Source organism: Penicillium paradoxum (assembly GCF_028828445.1).
Source record: "Penicillium paradoxum strain IBT 22861 chromosome Unknown utg000005l_segment0_segment0, whole genome shotgun sequence".
NCBI lineage: Eukaryota > Fungi > Ascomycota > Eurotiomycetes > Eurotiales > Aspergillaceae > Penicillium > Penicillium paradoxum.
Window position 1 is genome coordinate 4,215,157 of NW_026643183.1, and position 19,470 is coordinate 4,234,626.

Here is a 19,470-nt window from a genome sequence, read left to right on the forward strand (position 1 = left end):
AGTATGGCTACAACCAGATATACTCCGTCCCAGTCCCGGAAGCACTGCCTCATTCTCAGCTGTTGTCTTCAATTTCTCTCTTCATCCCAATACTCTGGTTCATATTGTTTTGCTGGCCATTGAGTAGGAGAAAGGTGGTCAAATCGGTAGAATCTTGGAAGGTCGCGGGGTTGGGTTAAGAGATCAACGTTACTACCTATTGTTGCTATTGCTGCATTGACAACTTGCAAGATTCATGTGCAGAAGATCCGTACGGAGTAATCTAAGCTCTCTCTTTCCAATACACATGTATCACGGGCCACATTCAACATCGGCAGTCATGATTTCGGGGACTGTATTGATTTACCTCCACCCTGTGCGTCACCTTCGTTTCGCCAACAAAAACAGATTTCCCTCGGCCCACGCAAAATGGGGGCCACGCGTCAATTTATCGGGTTTGCGCGAGGGGCTTGAGTGGTTCTCCCCATAAGCGCTAGGTCTGTCCTCTATATTCCCCGTTCTGTCCTCCGTACAACACATGGGGTTACGTCGAGGTACGAGGTAGGTGGTATCCTTCTACTTGCCGCCCGCGCGCTCCAGCCCCTTTCCACGGGCGAAAATTGTGGCGACGGTCGCTCCGAGTGCAAAGAGCGCGGACGCCATGAAGGAGAGCCTGATGCCGCGGTAGTACACCAACCTTGCGGCCATTTGTACGTCGGGGGGAAGATCATAAATAGCCGACACCGAATGACGGATCTCGTCAATCACCTAAGCGAGAAAGATTACATTGGTCAGCAAGAGTTACTCAGGGGTGCATTGCAATTAAGTGGCGAAGGAATTGTACTTTCCATTTGTCTGGTATTCCACTCAAGGCCTCCCCGAGGCCTGAGTTTAGTGTATTCTGCATGATAGTCGATGTCACAGCGACACCCCAAACGTTCCCGAGGGAGCGGACGAGATAGACGGTTGAAGCGGAGACGGCATGATCTACATGCAACGTGATTAGCAACGGACGCTTGGCAAACGGCGCGGGTCGCTCAAAGTGCGGGTAATGGGATTAGCGACACAAAGTTGGGCACAGCAAAGAGCTAGCTTACCGGAGTGGTCAAAGGCCGCTAAGAACGTAAACAGGATACCAGGATATACTATCCCTTGACCCAGATTGGCAGGAATCACGAATGCGAAGTACTTCCATTCTGAGTCACGGAATCGCAGAAGCGCGACTAGAAGGTTACCGACGAGCATGAGAGCTGCACCAGTACGCACAAGGTAGGCTAGTTTGCCCCAACGGGACATGACAATCCCGGCGAGGAGACCACCCAGTGGCGTGGCGAGACATGGGATGACTAGTCGCCTGCCAGCCTTGCTGGGTGAGTCGAGAAGAATGACCTGGAACATAAGAGGGAGAGTAAAGAGATACTAATTGAAACGGGTTACTCATGGTGTTGATGGGGGGTGAAAAGAGAGATGCACTTACTGCATATGCTGCCATACCCACACAGACATTGGCAATCTGCGTGGATACAGCGAGGGATCCTCGTAGCATCTTCAAGGGAATCAAAGGCACCGCGGAGGTCTGCGCTTCAACAATGAAAAATGCACCCAGCAATACCAAACTGACGACTAACGGCAGAATGACCCAGATGTCACTCCAGGGTAGAATATTGCCTCCGAGGCTGAGTCCCACGAGTTGAGCCGACAGAGCCAGAATGAGCAAGCAGGCACCTAGCACATCAATCTGCTGCCAAAGGCCCCGTTTAGGCAGGTCGGGGGAAAGTTCAGTGCTGCGCACTGGAAACTTCAAGACGACATAGCCCATGACCAAAGCAAACAATGACACGGGAACCTGCAGCAGGAAACACCAGCGCCATCCAATCGAGTCAACAATAGAGCCTCCGAAAGAGGCCCCACAGATCGCCCCGAAGCCATACGAGACGTTTTGAATCGCCTGATACATGCCGCGCTGGCGGAAGGGAATGAGATCAGAGTTGATGATTGTTGCTGGTAGACTGTGTCAGCAAGCAACATGTCTACGAGGCGACCAAAACAATCTTGACTTACCCATAGTCATCAAACCACCTCCTCCGATACCGGTCAAAGCGCGCATGACGTTCAAAAAGATTACATCTGGGGCAATGGCACATCCCAAACAACCAGCCATGAAGGTGATGGTTGCAGCGAAGAAACAGGAGCGGCGACCGAGAAGGTCCGAGAATCGTCCATAGAGAGGCTGGAACGCCGTGCTTGTGATCAAGTACGAAGTGGTCAACCACGAAGCAGTGTTTGCAGCGTTGAACTCCGAGCTGATCACGGCATAGGTTGAGGCGGTGATGGTGCCGTCGAACCCGCCCAGGAATACATTGGCCATGATCGCTGATGGGTGTCAATTTTGCTCGATTCAATGTGCCATTTGGATGGACTTACCGATCTGGATCAGAGTGAATCCTGGTGGAGGCCTCCAGGCCGCAGGCTCAGGATTCGATCGCAATAAAGGTTGCTCTTCGCTAGGCTCTTGCAGTACTGCCTGTCTCTCGATTTCATTCTCGGGCGTTGGCTCAAGGCCCGCCGAGACACATCCATTCCGGTGCGATGCCATTTTGTCGTGTTCCACAATTGGTCACGATATTTACGGGTGACGAAAGAACGATCTAATATCGGAAGGGTTTTTTTGTGTTGAATTTTGCGTGCGGACAGGACAAGCGGGCACTCGATCGGGCAATGAGCGCGGATTATCCCCCCACTCAAGCGTCAGCCAAGAGTACAAGAGTCAAGCACGACATCAGATCCCATTCTTACATTAGACAGTCGACAGTCGACATTTATACCGACATAATATCCTGTTCTCCATACCATATTGCAATACTGCAACCATATACAACTCTTCAAGTCAAAGAGACTCAGTGCAGAGTACCCATCTAAGGTTAATGTACCCTATCATGCACACAATGACGAGCATCATGGAAGCTGATCGCCGGACCAGTCTTACTTATCTCAATGAAGCTGCTTGAGGCTATCGTCTGTACCGCAGCGCTGATGCCGCTTGCCGTTGCGGATTGGCAATTCAAGTCTCGAACCGACCTGGCCCCGCCTCGTTTGAACATCACTATCCCGGCTACCGAGGATGTTGAGAAGGGTTATCTCTTCATCGCGCCTTTCCCGGGCCAGTGGGCAGAACCGCAGTTTCACGGCCCGCGCCAGGAAGCTCCGTACATTGTTCGTGATGACGGTGAGCTTGTTTGGTCGGGTTATACCTACTTCTCCATCTGGGCAGCCAACTTTCAAAAAGCCCGATGGAATGGTCAGGACATACTTTTCAGCTTTGAGGGTGATCATAACCCGGCATATGGACATGGTCATGGCCACGCTACCATCCTGAACCAGCGTTATGAGACAATTCGGGAGCTTCGCGCCGGCAACCACAAACTCATGGATAAGCATGAATTTCATGTTGTCAATGAGAAGACTGCCTTGCTTCAGGTTTACCAGCCTGTGCCGAAGGATCTCTCCCGCTGGGGCGCCAGTCCTGAGCAGCAATGGATTGTCGATGCGATCTTCCAGGGTATGTTAGATGTGGATATCATGAGAACCAATACTGATTCGCAGCAGAGTTGGATATCACGACTGGAGAATTGCTCTTCGAGTGGTCCAGCCTCGATCACGTGTCCCCCGACGGTAAGCAAGATGCCTTCAATTCCCATGGACTGTTCTAATACCGTGTAGAGGCAGTTCTTCCTCTCAATCCCGGTCAAGCGGGCGCAGGCTTTAACTCATCCGACGCATGGGACTACTTTCACATCAACTCTGTGGACAAGGATGTCGAAGGTAATTACCTCATCTCTGCACGGGATGCTTGTGCAGTCCATAAGATAAATGGTACCACCGGTGAGATCATCTGGCGACTGGGTGGTTTGCGCTCAGACTTCGAGCTCGGACCCAACGTCAAGTTCTGCTTCCAGCACCACGCGCGCTTCGTCGAGCAGAATGCTGATGAGGAGATCATCTCTCTGTTTGATAACTCCGCTCATGGAACCGAAAACCACCGTGGCAAAGAGGTCCACACTCATCCTTTCTCACAGGGCAAAATCATTTCTGTCAACACTGCCACCTGGAGTGCGGAAATTGTCCAGGCCTTCCAACCTCCTGATGGGCTCCTCGCCAAGTCCCAGGGTAGCACTCAGCTGTTGCCCAATGGCAATGCCCTGGTCAACTGGGGCTCCGAGGGAGCTGTGACCGAGTTCCAGGGAGATGGTACTCCAATCTTCCACGCTTATATGGACTCGGGGCTGTTGGGCGAGGGTGTTCAAAACTATCGGGCATTCCGGTACAATTGGACTGGCCTCCCAACAGAAGACCCGGCAATCGTTGCTGAACGAACTCCCACAGGCACCGAAGTCTTTGTTTCTTGGAATGGTGATACTGAGACGGCGGTTTGGAGATTCTATGCCATCACAGACCAATTTGGATCCCGGGAATTTTTGGGCGAGGCTACACGTGATGGATTCGAGACATCTTTCCTTTTGACAAGTCATACATACCATAGCTTGGCTGCTGAGGCTGTCTCCGCTCACGGTCGGGTCTTAACCACCACTCGCGTTGCTCATATCCAGGACCCGGTGCTTCCTCCTGGTGCTGGCGTTGTGGGGCCTGAGGATCGTAGCACTTGGAAACAGCTGATCTTGCAGGCTTAGACTACGATACCACTGGTTCAAGGTGCTACAGCAGACTGCAGTTGTGGTGAGGTGATATGAAGCTGGAGCTCAAGCGGTAAAGGGGAGTGAAGGTGGTTGAGATTGCGATAGGGTGCACAAGATCGGTGTCATAGGTCTTGCAATAGAGGCGGTACTACAGCATAGTTTGTAACGTCAGCCCTACTGTTTTTTCGGGATTGTGTCTCCTTTATCTCTCTTGTGTAAAGCGGTAATCCCACATTTGACACCTATACTTACCCGAGAGAATATCTTGTCTCAGCCGACATGTATCGAGAGGGCTGAGACAGAAAGACCAAAATGGGATGTTGCTGAACTGGATTTTGTGCATATTTACAGTTGATTAGAGGATCGGAAGTAACACGGGGATGTGGCTAGGCGGATATCCTACTTAGATAGATCATCGAGGTTAAAATAGTGTTCATAGTCAGACATAGAGTCACGAACTATATACTCTCCCACAGCGATACGTCCATATGTCCCTGGGTAGTCTGTATGTAGGAAGGTACCAGCGTGTGTCTCCATGTAACTACATAGGTACATGTAGGTAGACGATACTCCTCCACATCCGAGTCCGAAAAGGGGATTAAGATGAAGGTTCGGTTGCTCCAACCCTGGAACGTCGTCGGTGAGGTTCCGCCCGTTTTGCCCTCCATCGCTCTTTCCTCGTAGAGTTTGGTACTTTCCTCCAGCCCCGATCTTTCTCTTTCGTCTTCCCCTTTTCTGTTCTTTCACCATCGTGTCTTTCATTCTGTCTTTTCTTCGTCAATGGCTTCACATCCTCCTCCGCCGTTTGGAGGCTCTGCGGCTGCCGAACTGATGATGCAGCCAATAGAGCAAATTCGAGACCATATGTTTGATTCCCGTGACGTCTCAGAAACTCCAGGATCCGAGTCTGAGGCAGATCGCGACATACAAATCACCACTCTGGCACGTACTTTGTCCCAAATCTCGCGACAAGCCAGCACCGGTACGGATGAGGACTCGGAAGGTATCAATACCTTTCTTGACGCCAGCAACCCAGAACTGGATCCCCACAGCGACCAGTTTAACTCGCGCAAATGGGTGAAGAATATGTTACAGATCACCTGTCGCGATCCAGGCCGGTATCCGCGTCGCACGGCAGGGGTTTTCTTCCGCAACCTCAATGTTTTTGGCTACGGTACAGCGGCAGATTATCAGATGAACTTCGCCAACTTCTGGCTCAAGGGTGCAGGGTGGCTACGAGATGCACTTGGCTTAGAGAGGAAAGTACGCATCGATATCTTGCGGGACTTTGAAGGCATCGTCCACAGCGGGGAGATGCTAGTGGTACTTGGGCGTCCGGGAAGGTACGCGAGTTGATGCGCAACAGGGAATGACACCACTGACCATATGCAGCGGATGCTCTACTTTTCTCAAAACAATTGCCGGGGAGACGCATGGTATCTACCTTGATAAGGAGAAAGGCACTGAAGTGCAATATGACGGCCTATCATGGAATGACATGCATGGCCGTTTCCGCGGCGAGGTAATCTACCAAGCCGAAACCGAAGTCCACTTCCCCCAGCTCACGGTTGGTGATACACTTCTGTTTGCTGCTCATGCTAGAGCTCCGAAAAATCGACTTCCCGGTGTCACACGCGAACAATACGCGCTGCATGTACGAGATGTGGTGATGGCTATGCTTGGTTTGACCCATACCATGAATACCAAAGTGGGCAATGACTTCGTTCGAGGGGTCTCCGGCGGCGAAAGAAAGCGGGTTAGTATCGCCGAAACTATTTTATGTCGATGTCCCTTGCAGTGTTGGGATAACAGCACCCGTGGACTCGACAGCTCGACGGCGCTGGAGTTTGTCAAAAATATCCGCCTCTCCACTGACTATAGCGGGTCCACTGCTATTGTCGCAATCTACCAAGCCAGCCAGTCTATTTACAACCTCTTTGACAAAGCTATTGTACTCTATGAAGGTCGTCAGATCTACTTCGGTAGTGCATCCCAGGCACGACGTTTCTTTATTGAGATGGGTTTCCATTGCCCAGATAGGCAGACAACGGCGGATTTCCTCACGTCACTCACCAGCCCCTCCGAACGCCTTGTTCGCTCTGGGTTCGAGCACAGTATTCCACGCACCCCCGACGAGTTTGCAGCGCGCTGGAAAGATAGTTCGGAGAGAAAAGGTTTGCTTCTTGAGATTGAGGCAACTGCGGCTGGAAACTCCGTTGGAAAAGAAAAGTATGAGCAGTTCAGTCGCTCTCGTGCTGCAGACAAGGCCAAATCCACACGTGCGGCATCCCCGTACACACTATCTTATTTTATGCAGATCCGCCTATGTCTCTGGAGGGGCTTTTTACGGCTCAAGGGAGACTTAGCCATGACACTTTCCACACTCATTGGAAATATCGGCATGGGTCTGATCATTTCTAGTATCTTCTTTAACCTCAAAGACAACACCGACAGCTTCTATCGGCGTGGCTCTCTGCTTTTCTTTGCTGTTTTAATCAACGCCTTCGCAAGCTCGCTGGAGATATTGATTATGTGGCAACAGAGACCAATCGTGGAAAAGCATTACAGATATGCACTGTATCATCCCTCAGCAGAAGCTATCAGTGCATACATTGTGGAATTGCCATCCAAAATTTTGCTGGGAATAGCGTTTAACCTGATCATTTATTTTATGCCTCATCTGCGGCGAACACCAGGCCATTTTTTCATATTTTTCCTCTTCTCGTTAACTACAACTCTTGTGATGTGCAACATCTTCCGTTGGATCGGGGCAATCTCGCGATCTATTGCCCAGGCCATGGTTCCTGCTTCATTTTTCATGTTGGTATTGGTTATTTACACTGGGTTTACCATTCCCGTTCGGGATATGCATCCCTGGTTCCGATGGCTGAACTATTTGAACCCCATTGCTGTAATGATATCTTGTCTTAGTCGTTGATGACACAACATATGCTAACAACTTACAGTATGCCTTTGAAGCTCTCATGATCAATGAGTTCAGTAATCGAACTTTCCCTTGCTCGAGTTATGCCCCTGGCCTGCTAGAGAGTTACAAGAGTGCGCCTCTCAGCTCAAGAATTTGTTCTCAGAAGGGTGCCGTGGCAGGTCAGGAGTTTATTGATGGAGACTTGTACCTCAATACAACATTCGAATACTACAGGTCGCACCTGTGGCGAAACTTTGGGATCCTCTGCGCGTTCTTTGTCGGTTTTCTTGTGATGTATATCTTCAGCAGCGAGCTCATCCGAGCCAAACCATCCAAAGGCGAGATTCTGGTATTTCCAAGGGGAAAGGTTCCTGTGCTTGCTAAGAATATTCGAAAGGAAGATCCAGAAGAGGTCATGGCATCAGAGAAGGCTGCAGTGGCTAATGAACCTCAGGAATCAGGTGGAGCCATTGCTCGCCAGACCTCTATTTTTCACTGGGAAAATGTGTGTTATGATATCAAGATCAAGGGAGATTCACGACGCATCTTGGATAGTGTGGATGGTTGGGTCAGACCTGGCACCCTAACGGCACTGATGGGGGTGACTGGTGCAGGAAAAACATCATTGCTTGATGTTCTGGCCGATCGCGTCACTATGGGAGTTGTCACAGGCAACATGCTCGTTGACGGTCGTTTACGCGATGATTCTTTCCAACGAAAGACGGGTTACGTGCAACAACAAGACCTGCATCTCGAGACTAGTACGGTCCGCGAGGCTCTGACTTTTAGCGCTCTCCTCCGTCAACCTGCTAGCACCCCTCGCCGGGATAAAATTGAATACGTCGAAGAGGTTGTCCATATGCTCGGCATGGAAGATTACGCAGAAGCTGTGGTTGGGGTTCTCGGAGAGGGCCTGAATGTGGAACAGCGCAAGCGGTTGACTATCGGCGTCGAGCTAGCAGCCAAACCAGATGTATTACTGTTTTTTGACGAACCGACCTCGGGTTTGGATAGTCAAACTGCTTGGTCGATCTGTACTTTGATGCGTAACTTGGCCGACCACGGTCAGGCTGTACTTTGCACCATTCATCAACCCTCGGCAATGTTGATGCAGCAATTCGATCGCCTGTTGTTCCTAGCCAAAGGAGGGCGCACTGTGTATTTTGGCGAGCTTGGTCCGAACATGGAAACCTTGATCAAATACTTTGAGGAGAAAGGGTCGCCTAAGTGCCCCAAGAACGCAAACCCAGCCGAATGGATGCTCGAGGTCATCGGTGCTGCGCCGGGCTCTCACGCAGATAGAGATTGGGCAGAGCAATGGACAGATAGCGTCGAGCGTACACAAGTCCGCCAGGAGTTGACTTTAATGAAAGAGGAGTCGAGGAAGCAGCCTGCACCCGCGCGAACTGCATGTTATGAAGAGTTCGCCATGCCAATCTGGTATCAGTTCCTAGTATGTATACAACGAATGTTCCAACAGTACTGGAGATCTCCGGGGTACCTGTACTCGAAAGCCACTACATGCATCATCCCTGTGAGTATTCTCCTCTGGATTTCTTTAGTTGAGTTTATTAACTAGTATAGCCGCTCTTTATTGGGTTTACTTTCTGGCACATGCCCACCAGTCTTCAAGGTCTGCAAAATCAGATGTTTGCAATTTTCATGTTACTTGTCATCTTCCCCAATTTGGTGCAACAAATGATGCCATGCTTCGTCACGCAGCGGGCTTTATATGAAGTACGAGAGCGGCCGTCAAAGGCCTACTCATGGAAGGCATTTATGGTGGCCAGTATCTTGGTGGAGTTGTCGTGGAATATCCTGATGTCGGTGCCAATTTTCTTCTCCTGGTATTATCCGATCGGACTATATCGCAACGCAGAGCCCACCAACACAGTCATTGAACGAGGCGGGATCATGTACCTACTCATTTTGCTTTTCGTGATGTTCACCTCAACTTTCAGCTCTATGATCATTGCTGGAGTCGAACAACCTGAGACTGGCAGCAACATTGCTCAACTGATGTTCTCGCTGTGTCTATCCTTTAACGGGTAAGTGATCCGCGGAAGTTTGGTAATTTGCCTTGTCATAGTTGGAGATGGCACTGACTAGGGTTCGAAGTGTGTTGGCCAGCGCGTCCGATCTTCCTCGGTTCTGGATCTTTATGTATCGCGTGTCTCCATTCACGTATCTTGTGTCGTCCGTGCTCTCAACAGGCCTCGCCAAGACCTCGGTGGAATGCTCCAGTATTGAATTGCTCACCATCTCGCCCCCACGGGGAGAAACCTGTTCCAGTTATCTCGACCCATACATCAATGCGCTTCATGGCAAGTTGCTCAATCCCACAGCGTTGAGGGACTGCCAGATTTGCACGATGTCGACCACGAATCAATTCCTCGCTAGTCTCAGCATCTCAGACTCCGATATTGGACGCAACATCGCGGTGCTGTTTGTCTATGTGGGGTTCAATGTCCTCGCAGCGGTGTTCCTCTATTGGCTCTTCCGCGTTCCCAAGCATTGGTCGCGAAACGTTCAGCGGGCTTGAAAGGCTGCGTGATTTTGGTTCGGATGGGGGCGATTTCTGATTTGAATATTGCTTTGTCTTGTTAATGGTTGATCCGAAAGGATTGATTTGTGTGGTTTATCTTTTATGTACCCCTAGCTTTCTCTGACCATGATTTTATTTACGCTTTGAACGCAACCATTCTACGCTGTATACGAAGTACCATGCAGTCCATCCATTGCATGTTCCCCGGAAAAGGCAGCCCCCTGGAGCATCGGGGACTCCTATAGGCGGAGGCTCCCGTCCGAAGCCGGTGGACCCGGTTGAATGTTGACTCGTACACCGTTTCTCATGTTTAGTCTTTCGCAGATAAGCTACTCGGTACTCTGTACGGAGTACGGAGGACCTTTTTCACATTCAGGCAGAGAGCTTCAGTGGAGACTCGGTGTTTTTAGTCTAACAATGGTCAACCACTGCGCTGGGAGCTGGGGGATGAACAAGCCCCGAACCAAAGCCCGAAAATGGTCAGGAAAAATAGATTAATCCAACTCAAGGCCTAGTCCACAGACCTCAAAGAGCCCAAGCCAAGCCTAAAGAGAATAAAAATAAACATAAACATAAAAATAAACCACTAAGCCTTCCAAACTGAATCATCGGGACCATTGAGCACGGTTAAGGGACAATGATCGGCGAGCACTGGGGCCTGGGCTGTCCACGAAAAACGATTGGCATTAGCATATCGGAGCGTACAGAAGGAGATCCGTACGGAGTATGTTATACATTGGTGGGTAGGTGGGTAGATGCGAGCCCAAGGGAAGGGGAGCGTAAATGCCTAGTGTGCTGTCACAGCGCTAGAACGAGTGAGGCAGGTCTGGAAAAGAAGGATCTGCGGGTATTTGTCACGTAATGATTCGGATTTGTAATTTCTATGATTTCTATTCTCCTTGGATGAAGCTATCCTCGATCAGTTATGAAGTAAATGAAGTAAACAGACGGAGTTGGCCCTTCCCTGGAGATATCTGGTGGGAGTTAGGGTTACGGAGTCTCCTCCTCGGGGCTGAAAGGAGAGGGAATAGATACATCAGGGAGATTCTGATGCGGGAGTAAGTACTCCGTACATGTATCATACTGGGGATTCAGATCATCCCCGCTAATCTCTTTGCATCTATTTCTTAGTTCAATATCAAATCACTCCACTCCTGTCCCGGTCCCGGGCCCCTGTCCTGTCCGAGTGCCTTTTTGGGCGCTTTGGGGCTGTTTTTGAGGCTCTGCCCCACGTTCCACTCGCAGGCTGTTGCTCTTTGGCAGGTACTTTTGGTGCTGAGATCGGTATGTCTGATTTATGAACGATCATCTCCGCGCCAAACGTTCTCTGGGTCTCTCTGCCGAGTTCTTTGACCTCCGGCTGACTGCTGGACTCGTTTCTTTTGCATCTCAGATCTCTATTCAATCGTCACACCTTAGCAATGGACTCCAATCCCCCATTTATAGAATACCCTGCTGTATCAATGGAGGAGATCGCACAATCATCCACCTTTGATCCCTCACTGCCAGCGGATCACCCTTTCGTGACTCGTGCCATGCGATTCCAAGCCCCCCTCTCTCATCTCGAGTCAACCAACCCCCACGAGGCATACCCCCAGGAGCCATGGTGGAAATCAGACCTTTCGCCCTCTTCGATGGGACTGGTATCCACCGACATGCAACAAGGCAATCATCTCGCCCCGTGGTTCAGCACATTATCAACCGTCTCCGATCCTCAAAGTCCCCGCAGTAGTAACAGCGGCAGCATGCCGACAATAAACTACTACTCGTCCCCGTTCCTACAGGACGATATCGTTATCCCCACACTCGATATCGACTACAATACATACCCCATGCCAGACAATCTGATCGATGCGGAGCCATCTCCATGCTGGCCGAGCAGCCACTCAGACCGCAACCCTACCCCAGAGACCCGATGGTCCTCCCCATCACATCAAGAGAGCATCACCCTCACCCCACGACCAAAGGCACGAGCTAGTTCGACTTCGCGCGTTCGCAGGACTATAGAAGCCCGCGCGGGGTCAGCTTCAGGCCGTCGCCGTCGCCGTCCCCTCTCCAGCGCAGCAAATGAAGGCATCGGTCCGCCTCGCACGTTCGTCTGTAGTTTTGCTCCGTACGGCTGCAAAAGCACCTTCGTCTCGAAAAACGAGTGGAAGCGTCACGTCACCTCACAACATCTCCTACTCGGCTTCTACCGCTGCGACGTAGGCAGATGCAAAGTCCGAACCCCCGTCTCAACCTCCAAATCCCGCTGCGACTCTCCCCCGCCCGGCCAGCCAAACGACTTCAATCGCAAAGATCTCTTTACCCAACATCATCGTCGCATGCACGCTCCCTGGCAACAACCTGCCCGTCGCCGTGTCCCGGCGGATTCTGAACGCCAGAGCTTTGAATCCAGCCTCGAGGCGGTCCGCAGACGCTGCTGGCATCCCCTGCGTGATCCGCCAATCCAGAGCCACTGTGGGTTCTGTGGAGAGACTTTCAAGGGCAGTACCAGCTGGGACGTGCGGATGGAGCATGTCGGGCGCCATTTCGAGCGCGAGGACACGGCCTGTCTTGGGAATGAGATTGAGGATGTGGCATTGCGAGAGTGGGGGCTGGCGGAAGGAATCTTGACTATTGTTGATGGGCAGTGTCGTTTGACTTCACTGCTGGGAGCAGAGACTTGATTCTACTGTGTTGTGATTTATTCATATTTTGTGGCCCTGGATGCTGGAAATTTGCTGGAGTATGGAGTACATTGGGGATGGTATACGGCATATCTGGTTATCACTCTAGCATGTCTTTCTTTTGAGACCTTCGGTTATGGTAATGATATTAGACTCGACTCCAATCTCAGCAAGGAGTAAATTTAAGCTGATTCCAGTTCTAGGCTTCCAAATTTGCTACCCTGCCATGAACTAGACTCGAAATTACACCAGATGCAACCAAAAGCCCCCGTCCCTTAATTTCCAGGATAATTTTAGACTGCCAGGGTTGGGGCGAAATCCTTCTAGCTTCCCCAAAGGAGTAAACGCAAAGCTGCCTTGGTTGAACCCATATGCTGGCAGTCAAGGGTCGAGAGGTGGATCAGGGGAAGGCATAGGGTCATGTCTACTCCGTACTCCCTACAGATCGATACGAAATTCATTGTTCTAAAGCCCATTGGCAGTAATGCAGCGTATCCGACCCGCGGACTAGCTGGAAAACGGAACGAGTCGGCATCTCAAGAAGTAACCTCGGATGGGGCCAAAAGCTGTAGGAAGATCCTGCCAGGCCGGAGCCGAGTCTCTTCTCGGATCCTAATTTAGTGCATTGGCTAGTATCCTTATGTTTGGGAGACTATTCCAGGACGAAGAGGGTCCCGTATGGGCGTGTTTCGTGTGGGAGAGATGGTGATCACTGTTGAACAGCCAAGACAGCCCGGGATTTGGCGATTTATTGTCGACCATTGCGACCGAGGACATCCGAGTTCCGATTCTCGCTGTTCGTGTCCGGAGTTACTCTGCTAAGTCCATCGCGATGGCATGACTCGAGCTGCCTTTAGCCGCGGTTTCGTGTCCACCATCACCGACCTACGTGTGCGAGGCGATTGCCCACAGGTCCAAAGCAAGAGGTGGCTGTGGTATAAAGTTTGATAGTCGAAGGTCAGTGCATATCTCGAGACAAGCTGTGAGCAAAGGATAGCATAGGACAACAAGCATGAATTGCAAGTCTTGGAGTATCGTTAGACAGAAGATGCCAGCCATTTCCTCGAAAGGTTGACAAGCCAAAGTGGAGTCCCGAGTCGAACGGACGATGAAATAGAGTAGGCCAAGTGCTGTCAAGAACATGCGGCTACCAGATCCCAGATTTGGATCCTTTTAAGCTTCTTTTCGGGAGCAGACCGAAAGGTGTTATGCCCGTTGTAGTATGCGTCGTGGAAACGTCCTATTCTGGTGCTGCTCGTGGAAGATTCCCTTTTCGGCGAGAGATCTCCATCGCCGCAGGCCCCAGGCTTGGCGGCTTGCTGATAGTTCACCAAAGTGGTCAGAGTATCAGCGTTCGGATGGACTCAGATCACAGTTGATGGTTCAACTAGGCTGTATCCCCAACGCCAGTGTTTCCGAGGCCTGCAAGTCGGGAGCAATAACAACGACAGGTCTGATATCTTAGCAAAGCGAGTGAAGACCAGATGCAGGCGACTATACATGTACCGAGTACTCCGTATGCTTCGTATGCTGCTTGCAGTCCGACTCCCAAGGTTTCCTCTGCTTCGTCACAATGAGTACTGAATTGGATCCCCCGTGTAAGGGCGAGATTACTGACGTACGGACTTAGAACTATATAGGGAATGCATAGGCACTGCCAAGGGTTGCGATATCTCGTCAAGGTACAAGTCCCTAGACCACCCAGGGTGGACTAGAGATAGGATGGAAGAGGATATGGAGTATTCAATATTCAATAGTGGTATCGTATTTGCCTCAGCCTGGTTACCTTTCTACTGCAATGTTGAATGGACTACATGTTGTATATATGGACCTACAACGCAACCACTCGAACTATACGGTGTATATGGAGTATAGAATCATCTTAATCTCTTGAACATCCAACTACCATTGATCCTGGAGTGGAATTGAAATATTTGGACCTTTTTGGAGAAGAGTGTTGAGATTCTTCCAAGTAACCTGGGGACGCAACCTATCTACATGTGCCTCTGCCACAGCTATATATATCCATTCAGAACCTCGAATATCAGCCGTCCAGCATCAGGTACCCCTTGAATTGTCGCCGTACAAATGATTCTGGACTTTTGCTAAGCCCAAATCTGCCCAGTGGTCTCCAAGATGTCTGTTCAACGTGTCGATAGAAACCGTGTAGTCCGGACTCCGATTGGGCCACCTCCCCGCTCATTGGCGCATCAACCTCCTCGAATCCCCAAACTCCGTACTCCGAACACTTCTGCTCTGAAGACTGGCAATTACGACCACCCGATTTACATATCGCAGACTGTCGGCAAGGCATGAAATACCAATAGCGCTCTCTACCCCTTGCTTCTCCGGCTGGCCATCCCAGCGCGCTCCTCCACCATGTATGTTCTGCTCGCTCATGGACTTACACAGCTAACATGCCTTCAAACTCCAGGGCCGTCTTCTCCCTGATTATTATCAACAAAGCCGGTGGTCTGATCTATCAACGCGAGTTCCAGGCTGGCCTGCGCAAACTCTCGACCAATGACTACCTCGTGCTAGCAGGCACCTTTCACGGGTGAGCAATGCCAAATCCCACCCCGATGGAACACCATCTGACCTCGCTTCAATAGTGTCCATGCCATAACTCGCTCTATCACACCGAAAATCCCCATCTCCCAACCGGCTTCCTCCCCCGCCGCCTCTTCTCCGATCACCACCGCGCCCGCTGGGTCCGGGTACTCATACCCTAACCCGGGCGTACCAGTCTCCGGCCTGGATTACCTTGAGACCGACAAGTTTCGCTTGACGTGTTTCCAGACCCTGACCGGCACAAAATTCCTGCTGTTCACGGACCCAATGACCGGCAACGTGGATACAATCGTGCAGAAGATCTACGAGCTCTATGCGGATTTCGTGATGAAGAACCCTTTCTATCAGATTGAGATGCCGGTGCGATGTGAGGCCTTCGATCGGCATCTGGGAGCGTGGCTGAGAGGGAGGACTTAGCCCCGACCATGGAAGCCGCGCAGAAAGGAGGTAGACATCATGACTTTACGAACTAGATACGTTTTGTTCCTGTACTTGTGTCCGGATACCGCTCCGTCTCGTATAATACCAAATCACATAATATATTTCCCTTGCACACTGTAGCGCGAACTCGAAGGTGGACTCTCGTACAAGGCAAAATCAGAAGCAAACGCCGGGTATGCATCACAGTCATATTCAAGGCTCCAAGCCGGACCTCTAAGCAGTGTCCATCTTGTCCTCATCCTTCTTATCTTTGCCACCGCTCGACTCGCCGTGTCCCTCCTCGGGGATATTGCCCAGTTGCGTTTTGCCTTCCTGTTCTTCCCGCTCGCGCTTCTCCTTCTCCTGTCGGTTCTTCTCATCCTCCATCGATAACCGCAAGGCGAAGGCCAGCTCGGGATCATTCTCGGCGGCATCATCGAATCCGAATCCACCAGCCTCACCCTCACCGCCGCCGCCGACCTCGGCATCTTCGCCAGCCAAGATCGGGGTCAGCTGCAACTGATCGCTGAGCAGATGGGGTCCAGGTGGGATGATAGCGAGATGGGAACCGTCACCACTCTTGACATTCTCAACGAAAGCTTCCAGCTTCTTAGTCTGGTCGGATTCTAAGTCTCCGAAAGCTACCACGTCGATCGACACGTTGTTCTTCTTCATCTTCTTGGCGAGTTTCACGAGGGTCTTCTCATCTTCTTCGATGGGCGAGCAGGAGAATACAATGATGCGCTGACGCTGGGACTTTTCCATACGGTGCTTGAGCGCCAACTAAAATGCGTCCAAGGTTAGTTATTGAACAGCTTGGGAGTCGACCGAAAGAACTCACTCCTGCAACCTGGATACTCGAGCTGAGATGAGATGTGCCGTGGATTTTCGTCTGGTGCAAACCAGCCAGAATTGCGCCAAACTCAGGTGTGAAAGTCGATAGCACCTCGGGACCCTTGCCACCCATGCTCATAAGACCAACAGCGGACTGAGCATTTAGACGCATCTTCGCATTGTGGATAATGCTAACAGCATCGACTTGGGATTGCCACCGGGTTGATCTGTGATAGTTAGATCTTATTCACAGATGGAAAGACTGCCTGATCGGATGTACTCACGTGTAGTCTCCATTGCGACTGCTTTCGCTGTTGTCGACACTGTAGCTTGGGGTCAGCATAGTAAGCCAATATGGGGGACAATGACCGACATGATCATAGTAGCTTCGAGCGTCATGATGGCGGAATCTGAGGGGATTAACGATGCAAAAGAGGGTGGAACAGCGAATGAATATGATATCGTATGGGAGACTGAAGACGGATGACGAAGGCGAGGTTGGAAGCTCTGTATTCTGCCACCGCTCTCCGCCCAATACACCCTGTTTGTTGTGGTCCTCCTTGCCTCCGCACTTTATCTTTAGACGTTCTATTTCGACACCCACTACTCTGAGGTATACCCCTGAATCTCTGTTACATCATGCCTGCCATTAAACGCAAATCGGACGCCATGGATGCTACACCTACGGGCAGTCCTACCAAAAAGATGCGCTTGACACAAAACCAGAAGCAGGCACTGATTGACAATTTACAACTTGAAAGTGGGTTTACTTGTGGGTTTACTGAAGGACTCCTGTACTAATTTTGATCTAGTTACTGAGAGGGCACGCAAACTTCGTGCTCAGTATGCCCTTCAAGCAAATGACCTTCGGGCGCGCATTGAGCGACGCGTCAACCGAATCCCAGTTTCGTTACGCAAGGCCAACATTGGCGAGCTGCTCGAAAAACACAATGCTGCCATGAACAAACAGCTCACTGCATCGCCTTCCAGAAAATACTCGCCCGCTAAGACGTCGCGTAATATCGCAGGCATTTCCGTAGATCCAGAGACTAGAACCCGTGGGGCAAGGTATGATGTACCTGAAATCTAACCTGGATCTCTTACTGACAAAATGTGTAGTCATGATCCCCACTTCTCCGATAAAGAAAATGCCCCTGCTGGTGGTGAGCCCGAAGGGATCAAGAACCCCAAGCGCCGGGTTAAGCCAGCCGCACCCGGCGGGGCCTCGCGCGTGGTTTCCCAGGAAGTACGGGGCAATGAGAACCGGATCCTATCTCCCAAGTCTAACAATTCTCGCACCTATCCCCAATCGCCTTTCCGTGCATCTCCCGAAAAGGGCCAACCCACATATCTGTCGCGTCCTACATCTCCCCTAAAGCCATCGAGTCCGCTGCGATCGCGGGGTGCCACCGTGTCTTCGGTAAAAGATCAACGACCCCCTTCACAGCTTCAGAGGACAGCCAACCGTTCCGCTACAGGACCCAAGACTACTAGATCACCTTTGTCGCGTCCAGGGACCCGACAGGGCGAGCGCAAGAACAGCACCGGCTCCACAGCATCTTCAGGCACAACAGTGACCAAATCCGCGCGGACTGGTACTGGTGCAAGAAAGGCGACAACCGCCCCTGCTGCGGCGGCCGCTAGGAAGCCCGCTCCGCGCATGCAGGTCGCATCAGTGGCTGTCAAAAAGTCGGCCACTAATGCAGCGATGCGCAAGGCTACCGCTCCAACAGCGGCTGAAACAACAACCCGGACTCGGGCGCTGCGCAAGCGCATCTAAGACCTACATGAATGTATAAAAAATTGGTATTCCCTTCATTGGAGTTGGTGGGTTGTCTGTATCTTTCAGCGTGGATGTTTGCAGGCTTGCAACAAACGATTTGTGCCTGGGCGCTTTCTTGTTACTTCTCTGGCGCAACATCATGAGTGTTTTCTCATCTCAGTCCAGGTATACGGTCCTGGCCTTGTTTCGGGTATCTGAATAAAGCTGTCTTCAAGTCAATGCTTCTACTTCACAAATATCACTACTGGCATTGGTCGATCTGCTCATGAATAATAATTCGTAAGACCATAGAAGACTGAATGTGGTCTGCCATCCTACCTACAACGGTATTTGCCAATCTCGTCCCTAATATGTTCCAATCAATTGTATCCTACACTTAATAAGGTATATTCCTGGACATTCAAATGCGCATTGTCGAGCGTTTCAGAAGCCTAATAAAGTTCCAAAATATGTCCACATAGTGAGCTGAGACCTAGGTAGGCAATGTGCGCAACCGATCAGCTGTAAGGATCATGTCGCGACGTGATCTTCGATTCAGGGTCGAATTCTGTCAAAGCGGGTTTGTGTGGGACTCTAAAGGGAATCAAATAATTTCATTTTCTCGGCCTTGTTGGAGCATAGCATTGCTGAGCCAATCTTGAAATACATTTCAGTATCAAACGGTCAACCGATGCAGAAGATGATGAATATCGTTAGACTGCTGCAGGCGGCGCTGGTTCCCCAAAGCATAGTGTACACATGTAAGAGACCTTCGTACTCAAAGGCCTGCCAATAGAGTGATGTCTAGTCCCCTTCCAAGTCACAGCCGGTAAGAACTACAAACTCAGCACAGGTATCATGGCAATCATGTTGATTGATGAGAAACAAGTAGCAAAGGAGAAAGGAAATAAATGCTCCCTGGCACTTGTTCAGCAGAAGGCCAATTCAGGGAGGAGAATAAGAAATGAAGAAAGGAAAAAGGGGTCTAGGTATAGCCGTAGCCTGGCCCACAAAGAAGGAAAAAGATTGAGCATGCTCAAAAATCGAAAGCGAGAGAATGAAAAACAGGA

General features: G+C 50.7%; 7 protein-coding genes across 7 annotated transcripts; 5 read left to right on the forward strand and 2 right to left on the reverse strand.

The window, feature by feature from the left end:
- Positions 1-555: 555 nt before the first annotated feature.
- On the reverse strand, positions 556-2,575 carry N7457_006499 (MDR family MFS transporter; the record flags this gene model as incomplete). The annotated part of the gene is made up of 6 exons (XM_057177543.1): positions 556-747; positions 824-966; positions 1,077-1,398; positions 1,457-1,980; positions 2,041-2,352; positions 2,404-2,575. The coding sequence occupies 6 exons, from the start codon at positions 2,573-2,575 to the stop codon at positions 556-558; spliced, it is 1,665 nt and encodes a 554-aa protein (XP_057031845.1).
- A 398-nt stretch (positions 2,576-2,973) lies between these two features.
- Positions 2,974-4,667, forward strand: N7457_006500 (arylsulfotransferase family protein; the record flags this gene model as incomplete). The annotated part of the gene is made up of 3 exons (XM_057177544.1): positions 2,974-3,538; positions 3,586-3,651; positions 3,700-4,667. The coding sequence occupies 3 exons, from the start codon at positions 2,974-2,976 to the stop codon at positions 4,665-4,667; spliced, it is 1,599 nt and encodes a 532-aa protein (XP_057031846.1).
- Positions 4,668-5,453: 786 nt separating this feature from the next.
- N7457_006501 (pleiotropic drug resistance family ABC transporter) lies at positions 5,454-10,141 on the forward strand (the record flags this gene model as incomplete). Its single annotated transcript, XM_057177545.1, has 5 exons — positions 5,454-6,016; positions 6,066-7,584; positions 7,640-9,133; positions 9,184-9,647; positions 9,718-10,141. The coding sequence occupies 5 exons, from the start codon at positions 5,454-5,456 to the stop codon at positions 10,139-10,141; spliced, it is 4,464 nt and encodes a 1,487-aa protein (XP_057031847.1).
- A 1,424-nt stretch (positions 10,142-11,565) lies between these two features.
- On the forward strand, positions 11,566-12,813 carry N7457_006502 (putative C2H2 finger domain protein; the record flags this gene model as incomplete). The annotated part of the gene is made up of 1 exon (XM_057177546.1): positions 11,566-12,813. The coding sequence occupies one exon, from the start codon at positions 11,566-11,568 to the stop codon at positions 12,811-12,813; it is 1,248 nt and encodes a 415-aa protein (XP_057031848.1).
- Positions 12,814-15,230: 2,417 nt separating this feature from the next.
- Positions 15,231-15,801, forward strand: N7457_006503 (trafficking protein particle complex subunit 4; the record flags this gene model as incomplete). Its single annotated transcript, XM_057177547.1, has 2 exons — positions 15,231-15,370; positions 15,426-15,801. 2 exons carry the CDS (start codon positions 15,231-15,233, stop codon positions 15,799-15,801), a joined length of 516 nt encoding a protein of 171 aa, XP_057031849.1.
- Positions 15,802-16,038: 237 nt separating this feature from the next.
- Positions 16,039-17,037, reverse strand: N7457_006504 (proteasome regulatory particle base subunit RPN10; the record flags this gene model as incomplete). The annotated part of the gene is made up of 4 exons (XM_057177548.1): positions 16,039-16,587; positions 16,646-16,865; positions 16,923-16,961; positions 17,012-17,037. The coding sequence occupies 4 exons, from the start codon at positions 17,035-17,037 to the stop codon at positions 16,039-16,041; spliced, it is 834 nt and encodes a 277-aa protein (XP_057031850.1).
- Positions 17,038-17,277: 240 nt separating this feature from the next.
- N7457_006505 (uncharacterized protein) lies at positions 17,278-18,418 on the forward strand (the record flags this gene model as incomplete). Its single annotated transcript, XM_057177549.1, has 3 exons — positions 17,278-17,398; positions 17,451-17,706; positions 17,758-18,418. 3 exons carry the CDS (start codon positions 17,278-17,280, stop codon positions 18,416-18,418), a joined length of 1,038 nt encoding a protein of 345 aa, XP_057031851.1.
- Positions 18,419-19,470: the final 1,052 nt, after the last annotated feature.